This window comes from Glycine max, chromosome 10 (genome assembly GCF_000004515.6).
Source record: "Glycine max cultivar Williams 82 chromosome 10, Glycine_max_v4.0, whole genome shotgun sequence".
NCBI lineage: Eukaryota > Viridiplantae > Streptophyta > Magnoliopsida > Fabales > Fabaceae > Glycine > Glycine max.
Window position 1 is genome coordinate 46,669,293 of NC_038246.2, and position 15,478 is coordinate 46,684,770.

Sequence of the window (15,478 nt, forward strand, 5' to 3'; positions counted from 1 at the left end):
TCCATTTGCTAATTTTATTTTCTGAAATATGTTAATTTTCAAAGATTTCAAACTGTGCTTGATTTGAAAAATTTTGTTAGCGATCAAAGCTTTGGATTTCATTTTATAGTTGCAACATATCACTACTTGATGGAATTAGGAGTTTCAGAGTTTTTAAGTTCGTGCAGAAGTGTATACCTAACGATGGTTGATGGAATGGAATGGAATAAAGTAACATTACTATACCATTGTTGATGAAATGTTGTAACGTCTTCATTTCATTAGGGAGATTAATGAATAATAAGTTGGTTTCATCCCATTCCATCCCATATCCCCCAAGTTTTTTATTTTTTGGGGAGTGGGGGTGGAGATTGGATGGAATGGAATAAAATGAAAACTAACGTCATTCCATTTCATACTTTTCCTTCAATCCAAACATAATCCATCTTCCTTTAATTATCATGGCTGCAGCAGTAAAACCTTATTAATCACTGGAAGTTGTAGTTGAAGACATCGTTACATTATTACCTCAGTCTTTCTGTGAAATAATTTGCTATTCTAAATTCTAATTTCCTTTTTTTTTAAAATTTTTGAATTTTATCTTGTAATGCAATATTTTATGTCCTTTTCCTTATTTATGTCGTATTTGATCAACTGTGTGGTTTTTCTTCCTATACATTTGCACTGCCTTCTATTTAAGTTATTATCAATGTTAGTATGTTCCCAACAGAAAATCTATAATTGTTAGTTGATATGGCTGGGTTATTTTTATTGGAATGCTTGGTTTTCTTGTGTATTCCATTTGTTGCTTCATCAAATGCTCAGTTGATGTATATATTTATAACTGCTCTGGCATTCTTCATTGATTCTTTCCTTCATCATTCCTCTTTTTTCTTTTTATTTTTCTTTCATAATTTGCTTTGGGACCTCAAGGACTTACGCACAAACTTATTATCTTTTGCCAGTTGACCAAGCCACTTGAGGATAGCTTTGCATACTTTTGGTGTTTGAAGAGCTCTTCCATCTGCCAAAATGAAGTAATACTAGCAGTCTGGTTTATATTAGTTTGCTTATTTGATTTGCAAAAAGAAAAGTATTTTCATTTGATTGAAAGTTGGATACTCCAGATCATTTTATACTGTATATCATAATGAGAAACCTGTTCCTCTGAGGTGAACTGATGAATTTCAATACTATGTGTCTTCCCTTTGTTTTCACATTGCAGGGGACGTGTAAGATGGAATGAAGATAATATTGGAGAAATTGAAGCAAACAAGCCCATGAGGCAAAAAATCACTGAACCTAAGACTCCATATCATCCTATGCTTGATGATGACAGTATGTAATGAAAATCAGTTAAACTGCATTTATCCTTGTAAACTTTCTTGCACATATCAGAATAAGTATCTTTGTATGCATGTGGCTTTCTATAGGAATATTATTAGCAGGAAAAATGAGATATTTTGTTACCTTCAACTCTAGTATTGCGTTTAGTCTTCTGGTAGCGAGTATTAAATTCTAAACTTGAGTTTGTTTTCCACTTGATTTGGTTTCTATATGTTAAAAACTACTTTTATGGTTTAATGCAATTCTCTGTTTTGGAGTTTGATGAATATACTTGTTTGTAGTTTTACTCTTGAGACTACTTTTTAGCTCGATGTTATAAGTCGCTTTATATGAAGCTGCTTTTCATATGAATAACCCAATCTTTTAGGTTCTCCATCCCCCGTGCTAGGAGATTTTGACGGATATAATGGTGATAAAAATCTCTCACCAAATGCTGAACAAACTGGTTATAATAATGGGGCATATTGTAGCAGAAAAGGAACTAGACAATCTGACGGCTGGACATCATCTGAGGATGAGGCAGAAGAAACTGAAGAGGATGAGGAAGGTAATGATAGGTTGTCATTTGGTGTTTCTAACAATGACCATTACCTTTTTTTCATTTTTTACTGCAATCATTATTTCTTACATCTTCTTGCTCATAAGAGATTGTTGATCAATTTTTCCTACCTATAATTTATATCTTTTGAGGGATTTCATGCTAAATAACACTTATGAAACTTTAGGATTTAACCGAGTCAAATGACATTTATAATCCATTTAACTGACCTCACCTTGTGAGATATAAGACTTTGTTGTTTTAATTTATCATATTATTTCCTTTGGTATAAATTAAGTGTGACATGGAAGGATAAGGTGGAGATAAGTCAACCTGTTTGATTTTGACATGATATTTAATATGAGGTTTCAGTGTAAAAAAGGGGACTTAATTTAAATTTGCTGTGTAAGACAGCTACAAGAAATGCTTGTATAGTACAGTGAGTATAGTAAATATTAAACAAGTTGATTCTGTCTGAGTTAGGACAGATCAGGCATCTTTGGCCCTCACCGAAAAAACTCTGGGCAATTTTTTTTCATTCTCCGCCATTATGGGGTAAATCAAGGGTCTGGAGTAATTTTTTGTATTGATAGATTCCATTATTCTATTCTGACCTAGATTATTTTCCTTGGTAACTGTCATAGCTGCCCCTAACTAAGTTTTCATCACTGGGAATATTATTTGAAACAGATAGAAGTTTGAGTTTCAGAGAGCACAGAAAGGCCCACTATAATGAATTCCGCAAAGTCAAAGAGCTGCAACAAAAGGCTTCTCTGGAGGATGGAAGTGATGAGGATAATCATGCTGAGGTTGCCAACGGGGAGAAGAAAAATGACTCATCTTCTCCAACGAATGGTACGTGAAGGAGACCAACACTGAGAAGAAAAAATGTCTCTTCCAATCAATGCTTCCTACACGATCAACAGATAAAACCCACTCCAGTTTCATCAACCTTTGTGTATGGCGGGGATGGAAACAACAGAAGGATTTACTGTATTTATTGTGTCTTTTGTGTGTAAAATATCTTTTCTTTTTCCACCTGGTATGTACATCTGAACTTGCATGATTCGTGAAGTCTCTTGTAATATGCCAAATTAGATTTTTTTTGGCAAGCAACAAACATTCTGGTTATAAGAGTGATGATTTCGAAGATATAACACTCCAAACGTGGCATTTAAGTAATTAAGGTTGCATGATTGGATGGATCAAATCAACAAAATATTCATGCTTTTACCTAGGAAATTTTAACTCTGCAACCCCGGATGAATATTTTTTTTATATAAAGGATAAATTATAGAAGAAAAGAATTTTCATTTTTTTTCTGGCCCTCGAACTAGGATAGAATGGATGCCTTGACCACACACAAAAAAACCAGACGCATATAAAGAGCCAAAAAATGTCAATTATTCAGAGTGACTAGTGAAGAAAAGTGATATGGCTTCTAATTCTATCTCCCAAGCAGCTTCAATGGCCACAGAAATCTGCACCCAAATAGCTTCCATATTCTCAAAGCCCACCCATCCATACCCTCCCCCACTGGACCTTTTGGTCACCGAACTCGCCTCCGTTGCCTCCCAAAACGGCCGCGTTTTTCTTTACGGCGTGGGCCGCGAGGGCCTCATGCTCAAGGCCCTGTGCATGCGCCTCTTCCACTTGGGTCTCTCAGCCCACTTCGTCTTCGACATGACCACTCCCCCCATCGACGCTGCCGACCTCCTCATCGCCTCCGCCGGCCCCGGCGGCTTCTCCACCGTCGATGCCCTCTGCGCGGTGGCGCGCTCCAACGGCGGAAGGGTGCTGCTCCTCACGGCCCAGCCCGAGACAGGCTCGTGCGTGAAACACGCCAACGCTGTGGCTTACGTGGCAGCGCAGACCATGGCCGATGATGATGCGGACGCAGAAAGGGACGCGAAATCTCGGCCGTTACTTCCGATGGGAAGTGTTTACGAAGCAGCTCTGTTTGTTCTGTTTGAGATGGTTGTTTACAAGTTGGGTGAGGCCTTGGGTGAGAGCCCTGAATCCGTTCGATCGCGCCACACTAATCTTGAATGAAATTATATCAGCCATTCGATCTTACTATGTGTTATGTAATGAGTGAGAGTGATCGTTATTATCTTCTTCTAGGAAAATTATTCTACTTAAAACAAATTTTGTACGTAAAATAATTGTTTGAACTTTTGTAAAATTGTTATTACGTACTTTGTTCAATTATAGTTGCATTTGTTTCGACAACTGAAATAGGAGTAGAAGTATCAGCGAGAACTTCGACTCCAACTTGCTCCTTTGTAGGTTGAGAGTTCTGTTACCTCAATGGCGTTTTCTTCAATTATGAGTTCAGGAAACGACGTTGCCTTCGAGGGGTAAGACACGCTATGACTTTGTGCATCTTAGCCTTCTGCCTCTCCAGCATTGTGGGCATTACTTGTCAAAACTGGTATATCTGAATATGTTAGGATATAAGTACATGTATTAATTCTAATTACTTGAAATTTAAATTAAAAGAGTGAAAACAATTTGTGTTCAAAATGTTTACTAATTATTTCTTTGTTTACACCTGAACTGACAGCGGGGATATTTTGATTTTCTTTTCCCGATAAAGAATTTAATCTTATAAGTTCAATCCTAGAACTCTCATAAGAACTCACACAATTGGTGTTGGCAGTGGTATGCTCCTCCCAATGTTAGCAGAAGCATCTTCTATGGTGTTGGTGCATGGAGAGGAAGCTACCATTGTTTAAGGAAGATAAAAGAGAAAAAAGTAGTCACGAGAGGAACAAAAGCTCAAGTATGCAAGTAGCCAGGAGGTAATGGGAATGCCACTGACTTTGAGTTATGTATAGAGAGTTTTAAAAAATGGGGAAAAGTTTCAAAATTTGAATAATGTCAATATCTTTTAAAAATGATATTATATTATGACATTAATAGGTTTGGCTGTTAGAGTCATAAAATAGGCAATCATCTCCTATCTCTTAGCATGAAAATTGTAACCATGATGATGTGCATTAAATGCTGATTCGACAAAATATTAAAATAATATATGAATATTTGTTAAAAAAACATTACATTTTCTAAAGATATTACTTAAATATATTATTTTTGGGGGTATATGTTATTTTTGTTATGTGAAATTTGATTGAGTTATGAAAATCAAATTTTAATATACTTGATTCAGATAAGTAGAAAAATCTCTTAAAAATGATTGAAATATGAGTAAAACTTTAAGCTTTGAAATTTTGTTAAAAATTGTTGATTTTAATAATTTTATTCATGCACGTGAAATTGGAAAAATACAGTATTTGTTGACAAATTGAAGTATTAATTGTCACCATTAAGGAGAAATTATATGAAGTTAATTATTGCTATCAAATCAATGTAATTAGAAATATCTTTGTACACAGTGGAAATTATTTAATTTTTCAAAACACTAATAGCCTACCGTCAAAATTGGAAATGCTCTATAGATCATGTCTGTATGTATTTAATTCCTATCTTTTATGAATACTTGCTTATTTTATTACATATTTTTAAAACGAATGAATACTGTCTTTGTACCCATTTTGTATTTTTTTTAAATGTAAAAAATAGTGTCTATTATTTTTATTGTTAAAATCCAATTTTGACCGTTAATCATGTCTTTTGACAAGTCTTTGTCCATGTAAAAAAATTCATGTAAAAAGTCTTTGGACTGAATTGAAAAAAGTCTTCATTCCTTCCCATAAAAAGTCTTTGGACTAAATTGAAAAAAGTCTTCATTCCTCTTACAGCTCTTCATTTCCCTCAGATTCTACTCCGATCTCCACTGTCAGATTCTGCTCCATTCATCTCCACCTTCTTCTTCTTTATCTTCCCGCCCCATGCCTACTGTATCCTGCACCTCTAACGTTGCTCACCAAAACTTAAATGCACACCCTTCTTTCACAGCGTTGCAGCTCCTAGATGGGAAGATCTTGACCTTTGATTCCACCGCTTCTAATAAGACACCAAGGACATACCATTACCATTACTGAAAATGCAAAGCTAGCTGGACAATGCCTGAAAATGGCGCAAAATTAACTGACACCATCAACAGTTGCCATCACCAAGGTTGAGAATACTGTAATACGCACTAACACATACAATGATCTGATTGTGGTATTAATGAACTAGGACGGAGAGTTGAATAGATTCAGTTCAAATAGAGGAAGCTAATCAATCTGTAACAAAAATGTCATTGAAAATGAAAACAAAAGCTTTAAGTGAAACCATAATTAAAAAGCCTGAGTTGAACAGTAAAACACGATTAACACCACTATGTTGGGAATGTTTAACTATATTTAGTTTGTTTGAGAAAAGAACACGATTAAAAATTATTACATTTTGAAATCTGTTTAAAAGGATGAAACATAGAGAACAGAACAGAGCTCTCTATTTTATCCTATCTGCACACCAAATGCTACCAGTGGAAAAAGGGTTTTGTTGTTTTAGTCTTGCTTTTTGTAGCAAAATTGAAAGAAAAACTTACCATTAGTGAAATGCTTATCTAGAGAACTTTCTGCCACTTGCAGGTTGTCCCGGAGACCTTGGAACCAAGTCTTCAACTAGCAGCTGCTGTGCTTTCTCAGGTAACAATTATCATTGAATATCATATTCTTGTGGGAACAGAAATATTGATATAATGGAAAATATTTTGGCATGTCTCACTCATAATATTTATGTTAATATAGTCTTATTCAAACATGACAGATTCAGTAGTAAATGAGTATGACTATTTCTTGTTGTGATTGAATCTTGTGCACATTAGCTGAACTATTGTTAATTTCCCTATATAAATAATTTACTCGAGTTGATGATCCTGTGCACATTAGCTGCAGGTAGATAGTTGATGATCCTCAAACTCATCCTAGACATTATTAGTTTTTATTGGTGTATTGGAAAGTTGCTACTTGTATATCTACTCAAATCTATGCCACCCCCAAACTTGTTTTCCATATATTTGCTTTTTTAGCTATATGCTACGATCCACTTAGTCTGTTCATAAGACTAAAGTTGAGTAATGATTTCTCTTTTTGATGTGTTTGGATGTTTTTATTATTAATAGGACATGATACTATGCCTATAAATTTCTTTGACATATGAAAGAGAAATTACAGTTAGACGCACAAGACTTTCTGTGCTTGTAATGCCTTTCTATAAAGCTACAGGAAAGGATAAACAAACGAAAGAAAAGAAAAAAGAACAATAAGAAAACCCAATTTCTGCCCCCCTTAACAATTAATCGTTTGAATCATATTACATCCATCTTCCGCCAGCATTTATTGAGTTCGAGATCTTCTGTTACTAAAGGATGCCAGTGCACTGACCTACTCTTGATGATCATTTCGGGTAATAAAGCATTAATTGGAAAGGTGTGTGTTTATGAACAGTTCAGAAGAGAGGTAAAATCATAAATTAGAAGCTACTTCCATGGAGGTTGCGGATGTTTGTAGATAAATGGGTAGAGTTCCAAACCACTGTTTGGTTCTTTTCGTTTCCCACTAACCCCCGAACTTGAGGGTTGCGACATGGATCTTACTTGCTCCTCCTGCCGTTTCCTCCTGAACAGGAAATAAATTAAAGAAATAGAAGTGCCACTCTCCATGTCAGGTAACACTAAAATTATCAATAATGATTTTATTAATAGTGTTATTTTTAAATTTAACGGTAAAAATTATTTTGCAAATAAAAATAAAGACTATTTTTTATATTTCAAAAACATAGAATTAATTTACAAAATGAATTACAAAGATATAAATCAAAATATCTGTTCACTCTAATTTTATTCTTTTTTATCTTAATTTTTTCTCAAAACTTTACTTTTTCCATCTCTATTTTTTATTATTATCAAAATACTTACAAATTAATTATTGAATCGAAAACACTTTTATTTAAATCTCTTATCTTATGAATTATAATCTTATTTTAATGAAAATAAATATATTTATCATAATTTAAATTAAATATTAAATAATTTTCTATTAAGTTAAAAATTAGAAATTTACTTATTTAACTAAAAAGAACTCATAATTGAAAATGAATTTTATATCTTATTTTTAAATATTTATTTGTTAATAGAATCATTTAATAAAAATTCTTTTATCATCTTAAAAATATTTCTCTTTTGAAAAATAAATATAATTTTCACAATTAATAAAAATTCATGTAAAATATGAGCAATTTAGTATGGTTATAATATTTTTCAAGGAGAAATTGTGTTTAATTGTTTCATAGTGCGATTGTGTGTTGTTTTATTACGTATCAAAGAATTTAGATACAACGTCACACTGATAAATTATACGATAAATCAACTAGGAATAATAAAAAGTAACATCGAATAAAACAACCAAGCTTCTTCGCATCTCTTTCGTACCTTATTTTTTAACCCCCATTTTAGATATTTGTTTCAATTATTTCACCTCGTAGTTCCTTGATTTACTTTATTAAAAAAACAATTATTTATTTCTGTCAATTTCATTAAAATTATAAAAATATCTGGAAAAATCTTCACCAATTACACGTTCCTTTCGGAGGTCAATAAATGTCACGTTATAGACGTTATAAAATTTATTGGGATGTTTAAGTTAGTGAAATATTGTTTTTCTGACCAAATAATTGTCCTACCATTGCTACCAACCATATCATTGAAAGTTGATCTGATCAAAGAGGTTAATCTGTCACAATATTAAATTATGATTTGAATTTTTATTGAGACATAAAATTTAGGATTTGATTGTATTTTAAATAAGAGTATCTACTATGTAAAAATACTTACAAAAATAAATTAAAAAAAAAGTAACTGAGCCAAGTTACAAGTTGAACAAATTTTTATTAATTCGAGTTGGGTTCATCCCGACTGGATTCGTCTCATGTGGGATCCTATATGTTTTTTATCAATGGGAAAAAAAAGCAAAGAAAGAAACTACCCCTTAAGTTCAAGAGGGTCGTTGAATAAGGGTCTCATGAGAAGAATTCCCTAACTTAGCAAGAAAATCGGCTATCCTATTGCCTTCATGTAACACAAGCGTTGATAAATTGCTAGGAGCTCTGCATTCGTATTAGTTGAGACCACCATAATTTCCGACCCTATATTAAGAAATAGAGAGAAAACACATCGAAATACACTGATAAAAATACGTTAGTTATTATATCATTTACTATTTTTAAATAAAATAATTTTATCACAAAATTATCATTAAATTGAAAGTTTTTTCATATAAATTATGTGTATAATATTTTGTATTAATATAAAACTATTCGACACATCATTCATATCAATTTAAATTAAAGAAAAATGATTATTTATTAATAATATAAAAAATTATAAAATCATTTAATTACAATCCATTATATATAAAAAAAATATTAACTTTTAAATTTTAAAATAATTCAAATAATAATTTATGATTGCATTTAAGTTAAACTCTTAAAAATTTATCTTTATACAAAGTTTTAGAATGTATTGTCATGTACAAAGCTCACCATTGCTCAGTCCATATCTAATTAATAAATTTTTGGATTGAATAAAAGAGAACCAAAATGTTATTAGGGCAATGCTTGCTTTTACAGTTTTACGGACAATTAAATTTAGCCCATTTGACACCTTTGCGGCGGCATTTGTAGCTTAAGAACAATGATCCAGGTTAGTGACCCAGTCAAAAGTATAACAAATAAACAAATGTGCACAGTACTATTTTTTTTTTCCGACAAAAATAGAAAAGGTACGTGTTTTATTATAATAAAAGCTTACAGTACATCGCAATATATATAATATATATATTACATCGCAATATAAAACAATAGGACGCAAATAAAAACAAAAACTTTATGTAAATATATCTGGATCCTTGATTGAACAAGGTAATATTAAAATGAATGTATCTTGTATAAATAAAAAAAGTTAATTTTTTATTTGTAAGAGTAAACTAGTCTCTTTGATTTTCTTTTTCAACTAAACAATGGAAACAATGGAAAAGAATATGGTTATTTTATATTTCTTTCCTATAATTTTTAACCCCTTCGAAAGAAACAGACCCAGAGAGATTAATGTTGAAGATTTCATTTGATTTTAAATATGATTTAGTTTTGGGGGTGGGAGGTTGGTGAATTGATGGGTAGATGATTAAGAAAGTATGGAGATATTTTGATTTTAAATAAAAAGTAAAACAGATGGGCAGCTAATAAAGGCACCATATATCCATATTCCCATCATAACACCCTTTTCTTTCTCTTCTCTCTCACCCTCAATGGAGTCCACCCCCGACACCCAAACGGCGTCGCTTTGGACAGATGAGAAGCATCTTCACTACCTCAACACCATGGAAGCCTCCTTCGTCCGCACAATGCTCCACCACTACGCCGTCGTTTCACCCCTCCGCCTCGACCGTTACCTTCCCGACACCTCCGAATCCACCTTGGATTCCAAGCCCAAGAAACAAGCAACCGCAGGTACCCCACCACCACGCACTTCTCTCCGTCTCCTTGTTTCTTTACACTATTTTTCTCCTTCACGAGGTGGGAATGAATCACAGCACAGCGTTTGGCTGCACATTTCATATACTATTATCATTAGTCTTTGACTCGACTAAGGTGGCGTGTCGCTGACACATAACTCTGTTTGACCAAACAACACGTACATCGACGGAATATACCCTTTAGATATTTCTGCATAAAGTATTGATTTTATTTTTTTCCTTTCCTTCTTTTTTATATTCCTCAATGGTCAATCCTCATCACAAATTCACAAATATCTTCACGTACTTCAAATTTGACATTCATTAATCTTTCTCACTTTTCTTATTTTTTATTTTGTGACAGATTCAATGGGTGGTAGTAGGGGCAGAAGAACGAAGAGGAGATCATCATCAAAAAATAAGGTGCAGAATTCATCACCAGCGGAGGAGCAGGTGAGTTTGTGTAGTTCTAAGTGTCTGTTTCTGAAGAATAGGAACAACCTAGTTTGCACTTTGCATGAGTTTCTTGCCGTTTTCCTCCATTCTAATGCGGGGGAATTTAATGCACGTTTTGTTTGCTCTCCCTATTTGTTGGCCCTTATCAATTTCATTTAATTCCACTACTTTTACACAACGTAGGGTGATATTTTGCTAATGTGGGGGCGCTTTTGTCTTTTCAGTTCCTGTATATTTGGAAATAAAATATTTTCTCTACGCAAAAATAACATATTTTTTTCCCTTTATAAGAGATGTTTTGTGTTATATGGTACGGGGAAAATTAATACAATTCGTGCAGTACTGGAATTGAAGTCCTTAAGCATAAATGAGACAGCTCATATTTTGATTTCAACAAATTAAATTTGAAATACGAACTCAAAATGTAACTCATACATTGTCATGCATTTTAATGAAATTGTTTATTAATGAATCCAATTACACATTGATAATGGTCCCACGTTGTTTATTTTACACCGAAAAAATGGCTTAAAATGATGATTTTTTTTTACATATTGATTAATTGGACTGATTATTCTGTGGGCATGATTTGTCCCTTCACATTTCATACGCCTTCATAATATATAATTGGTTTAATTATCCAATAGTTTATATTTTAATTTTCAAAAGATTTACGTGGTTAAATTTTTTTAATTTCATAAGTTAAATTTTTTTAACGATAAATACTTTTAAAAATTAAAATATAAACTTTATAAATTAAAAAATTCATTTATTAATTATAAGAATTAAAAGGGATAAGTTTAAAGCTGTATAATTTAAATAAATGATTTTCTGCCGATTAATCCAAATATGACTATTAAGTTGGCATATATAGGGAGTAACGGGTGATTTACATATGTCCCCACAGGACGGCTCAAAACTAGAAAAGGGAATAGAAAGTGCTGCTTGCGGTCAAGGAGGGGATGATAAAGAACCGATTGAGAACTGATATATGTTTAGGGTACCCCTTTGGAATCTGCCAGCAAAGAAAGATTCATGGGTTTTCTTTTTTCTTTTTATTACCAATTTTCTTCCCGTCTCTCTTTCTCTCTCTTTGCTTTCTAATTTTTTTGTTATTTTAACTTCTTCTCAACGTTTATCTGGTATTTTTCTTTTGGTCCAAATCAATATCTTGTATCGCGGCAATGTTCGGTCACTCATTTTCTTTTTATTTTTTCTGCTATTTTTTATTTTTATTTTTTAGTGCTTCTTATATTTAGTTGGTATTGTTTATTAAACGGTTTTCTCCTTTCGAAAGAAGCTTGCAAGAGTGTGCAGTAAGAGCAAGAATTTGAATAAAGTATTGTTTCGATAACAAGATACTATTGTGCATCTATGTCCATTATGCATCTACCTAGCTAAGCTATAGATGGTTGATGATTTTTATTTTTTGACGTTACATTAAAGTGCTGCGTACGTTTTTTTAGCAAACTTTAGTAGGGATTAAATGGAAGATATTTTATGCAAGTTCTAGGTAAGATCTCACGAAGATTATATGATGGTGGCCTGGGTACGTAGAATAATAGGCGAAGACTAGATAAAGCAACTTTTTGTGATATTTTCTTAGTTGCGTATATGATTTGATTCTTGTACAAAAAAAAATGATATGATGTTTATTATGTTAAATCATTAAAATGTCAATCAACGCGTAGAAGGTATCAATCAATATATAGTACGTCATAGGATTATCAATCTTTTGCCCATGATAGAGGTAGTTGGTGGGCTAATTCTTTCAAATCCAAGTTTGGCAATACACTGTATGCACTTTTCTTCATTTGGAAATTCAATGTGAGGCCACCCGCACCAACTTTACATCATTGCTCGCCCTTTGAAGTGAAGCCCTTTTCTTACATTCGCTGACCTTTTATTTTAGGAAAACCCAAACCTTATTTTGGGGTTGTTGTGATTTGAGATCAGAAATTAAAGGAGAAAAAAATAAATAGAGTAAGTGACAAATGTTGTAGTGTAATAATAACAAAGGAAGAGAAAGATATGAGACGGAAACTAGATGAAAAAAAAAGTTGTTTATTTTAGGATTAATTATATTTTTATCTCTGAATTTTTCCTGAATTTTTACTTTTACTTTTAAATAAAAAATTGATCAATCTTAGTTTTTCATATCTTGATAAGTGAATGATTTTAGTCTTTATCATTAAATATTAGGGTCAAGTAATGAAATGAGATAAATTTTATTATTATTAAATTATATTCTGTGGTGGTTATTCTGACAATTAAAACCCTAAAAAATGCTTCACAGTCACTATTCTACTCACATCAGGGGATCTCGATCGCTTAAGTTTCCTGAGTACATCATGGACTCGAAACTCCCAATCTTCTTCAGAGTAGCATTTATGATAATCATTTAATAATTAATGAAAATTGTAGGTTTAATTTTATTGCAATGTCTTTTTAAATGTCAAATTAGAATAACAACAGAAAACAAAACCTCTCTCTCATTTTTGTTGAGCGTTTCTATTTCGAATCTGGGATTTTGTTTTGTTGTGCATTAATTCAGATCTGGGTTTGAAATGCTATTGTGTACTGGCAGCGCAGAGGACCCTTGTTTCTGCCGCCGCATACGACATCACCACCGTTGAAACCAGGCCACCTTCATCTCTCCATAGTAGAAATAGAGACCACCAGATCTAGGAACCCAATCACGCTCCTTTCATTGTAGGTTCTGGATCTCGAAAGTACTTTATGACAGTGACCAAGGGTTAAGCTTTATATATATATATATTCATTTTAAAAGATCTCTACCCATAAAATTTATTAGAGTTTAAAAAAATAATAACCACATAAATTTTTTGAAATTAAAATATAAACTTTAAAAATTAAATAGTTCACTTACTAGCTATAGAGATTAAAAAATAATTAAACCAAAAAAAAGACCTTCCAATGTTGATTTATTTCGTCCTTCATTCTAGATATTCCATCTTCTTATAATAATAGTTAAGTCACCAAAAATGTTAGGAGCAAAATATATACCAAAAAGTGAAGATATAAAAGGGACGGAAGTGTTCGTTTGTTTTAAAATTTTAATAAAGTTTATTTTATTTATTAAATATGATCATAACATGCACTCATACTAATCTTAAAATATAAAGTTTTGCATTAAATATATATGATACGACGTAAAAATTCTATATTATAAACCAAACGAATTCACAGAGAAAATGGTATTCAAACATAAGAAGGTAAAGTCAATATAGAGCTTAAATGCACTGCGCAGCTAACTGTGTAGTTTAATGCTCCTTTATTCAAAGGGTTAAGGGTCTATTGCCTATTAAAGAAAATCATAGTGTCTATTTATATAGGTTTCAATTGGATGGTGACCAATTAAAATAAATCAATTCATAATTTAAATTTTTAAACATATATAAATAATAATCAAGTCATCAGTGTGATTTTCTTTCTTTTCTTCTTCTTTATTAATGTCACAACTCACAGAGATTTATGCAATTTTATCTTTCAATAAAAAACAAGAATTTAATAGGAAAAAAATTATATTTAAAAACTAAAATTCATATTTATAATATAATTTATAAACTTGTATAAGAATATTATTTGACATCCGAAATTAAATTTGACAAAATAAAATTATACTACAATATAATTTTGTAAATATTAAACGTTATCAATCTAATTATTAAATTATATGATACTTTTGATAATCATGTATACTAAGTTTTATTCTTGAAATGAGTGGATTTTCATTTATATATTAAAAAGAGATTCACCGATTTTTTAAGAGTAAAGTTGATTAACCAAATATTAAATAATTTATAAATTTGACATAGTTAATAAGAATTTTAATTTAATGTTGAGATTGAAGAAATTTGATGTTTATAAAATATTAAATAAAATAAATTTCAACGTACATACATATATATTTTTATTCAAATAAACTTCTTCGAAGAAAATACATTTTTATTTTATTTTATTTGACATGTTTTAAGTAATAACTTACTTTTATTTTACTTTGTGTCATCTCTCACACGTCATTAATTTACAAGTGAGAACTTATATTATATACCATACCTTGATGGACATAATTCTTATCCATTCCTACCAGACCGATCACATTTCCCCCATTAAATGTTTGAAATTGGAACTCCATTCCATGTGCAAGAATTATTGGATTGTCCCCTCGGCTGAAACTATGCTTGTAAAACAAATACTAGTATATTTTAATACTATAAATTAGAATATATAATTTAAACAGTAAAATTATCGACCAAAGAAAATTAGTTTAGTTAGTTAAACAATTTGCATAATTGAAACTTCTATTTATGCATATAAAAAATAGTCAAATTATCATTCTTTTCAATTTTTTAATTAATTGTTTTAATATTCTTTCTTTAGATATATTTCGTACATTATTATCAGGACTAGTAAGAACATATATCTTAATCATATTAAATTATTATTTTTTATGCTTATTTATGTATATAATAATAATAATTGACAGAGTAAATTTACGAAGAAGATAAATATCATAATTATTTCATACATATCTACTTGAATTCGTTTTGATAAACAATTTAATCAAACATTTGTTTAATAAAAGTTTTTTTTCTATTTAAATGCTACTCATTTGCTGTCCATTTCGGTCTGCATGTCAATGCCCACTGCCCAATTACCTAGGAGTCTA

At 31.5% G+C, this 15,478-nt stretch overlaps 3 protein-coding genes across 5 annotated transcripts; all 3 read left to right on the top strand.

Moving 5' to 3' along the window:
* The first annotated feature begins 942 nt into the window (after window positions 1-942).
* On the top strand, window positions 943-3,015 carry LOC100526865 (putative protein phosphatase inhibitor 2). The gene is made up of 4 exons (NM_001248286.2): window positions 943-1,016; window positions 1,205-1,317; window positions 1,694-1,873; window positions 2,555-3,015. Exons 1-4 carry the CDS (start codon window positions 1,012-1,014, stop codon window positions 2,725-2,727), a joined length of 471 nt encoding a protein of 156 aa, NP_001235215.2. The 5' UTR covers window positions 943-1,011; the 3' UTR covers window positions 2,728-3,015.
* Window positions 3,016-3,298: 283 nt separating this feature from the next.
* Window positions 3,299-4,058, top strand: LOC100792301 (3-hexulose-6-phosphate isomerase). The gene has a single exon (XM_003536426.5). The coding sequence runs from the start codon at window positions 3,299-3,301 to the stop codon at window positions 3,914-3,916; it is 618 nt and encodes a 205-aa protein (XP_003536474.1). The 3' UTR covers window positions 3,917-4,058.
* A 5,846-nt stretch (window positions 4,059-9,904) lies between these two features.
* On the top strand, window positions 9,905-11,970 carry LOC100792832 (uncharacterized). 3 transcript variants are annotated; one of them, XM_006589493.4, is made up of 3 exons: window positions 9,919-10,324; window positions 10,694-10,782; window positions 11,660-11,970. In XM_006589493.4, the coding sequence occupies exons 1-3, from the start codon at window positions 10,123-10,125 to the stop codon at window positions 11,771-11,773; spliced, it is 405 nt and encodes a 134-aa protein (XP_006589556.1). In that variant the 5' UTR covers window positions 9,919-10,122; the 3' UTR covers window positions 11,774-11,970. The 3 variants fall into 3 exon arrangements, with proteins under 3 accessions (XP_006589555.1, XP_006589556.1, XP_003536475.1); XM_003536427.5 differs by having other exon boundaries at window positions 9,941-10,324; window positions 11,693-11,970; XM_006589492.3 differs by lacking the exon at window positions 11,660-11,970 and having other exon boundaries at window positions 9,905-10,324; window positions 10,694-11,051.
* The last annotated feature ends 3,508 nt before the right edge of the window (window positions 11,971-15,478 follow it).

Bases quoted from the DNA above. Each gene is read 5' to 3' on its own strand.
- LOC100526865 (NM_001248286.2), top strand. The intron at 1,318-1,693 runs GTATGTAATGAA...CCAATCTTTTAG, and splicing joins TCCTATGCTTGATGATGACA to GTTCTCCATCCCCCGTGCTA. The intron at 1,874-2,554 runs GTAATGATAGGT...TATTTGAAACAG, and splicing joins AACTGAAGAGGATGAGGAAG to ATAGAAGTTTGAGTTTCAGA.
- LOC100792301 (XM_003536426.5), top strand. From the start codon at position 3,299: ATGGCTTCTAATTCTATCTCCCAAGCAGCTTCAATGGCCACAGAAATC.
- LOC100792832 (XM_006589492.3), top strand. From the start codon at position 10,123: ATGGAGTCCACCCCCGACACCCAAACGGCGTCGCTTTGGACAGATGAG. The intron at 10,325-10,693 runs GTACCCCACCAC...ATTTTGTGACAG, and splicing joins CAAGAAACAAGCAACCGCAG to ATTCAATGGGTGGTAGTAGG.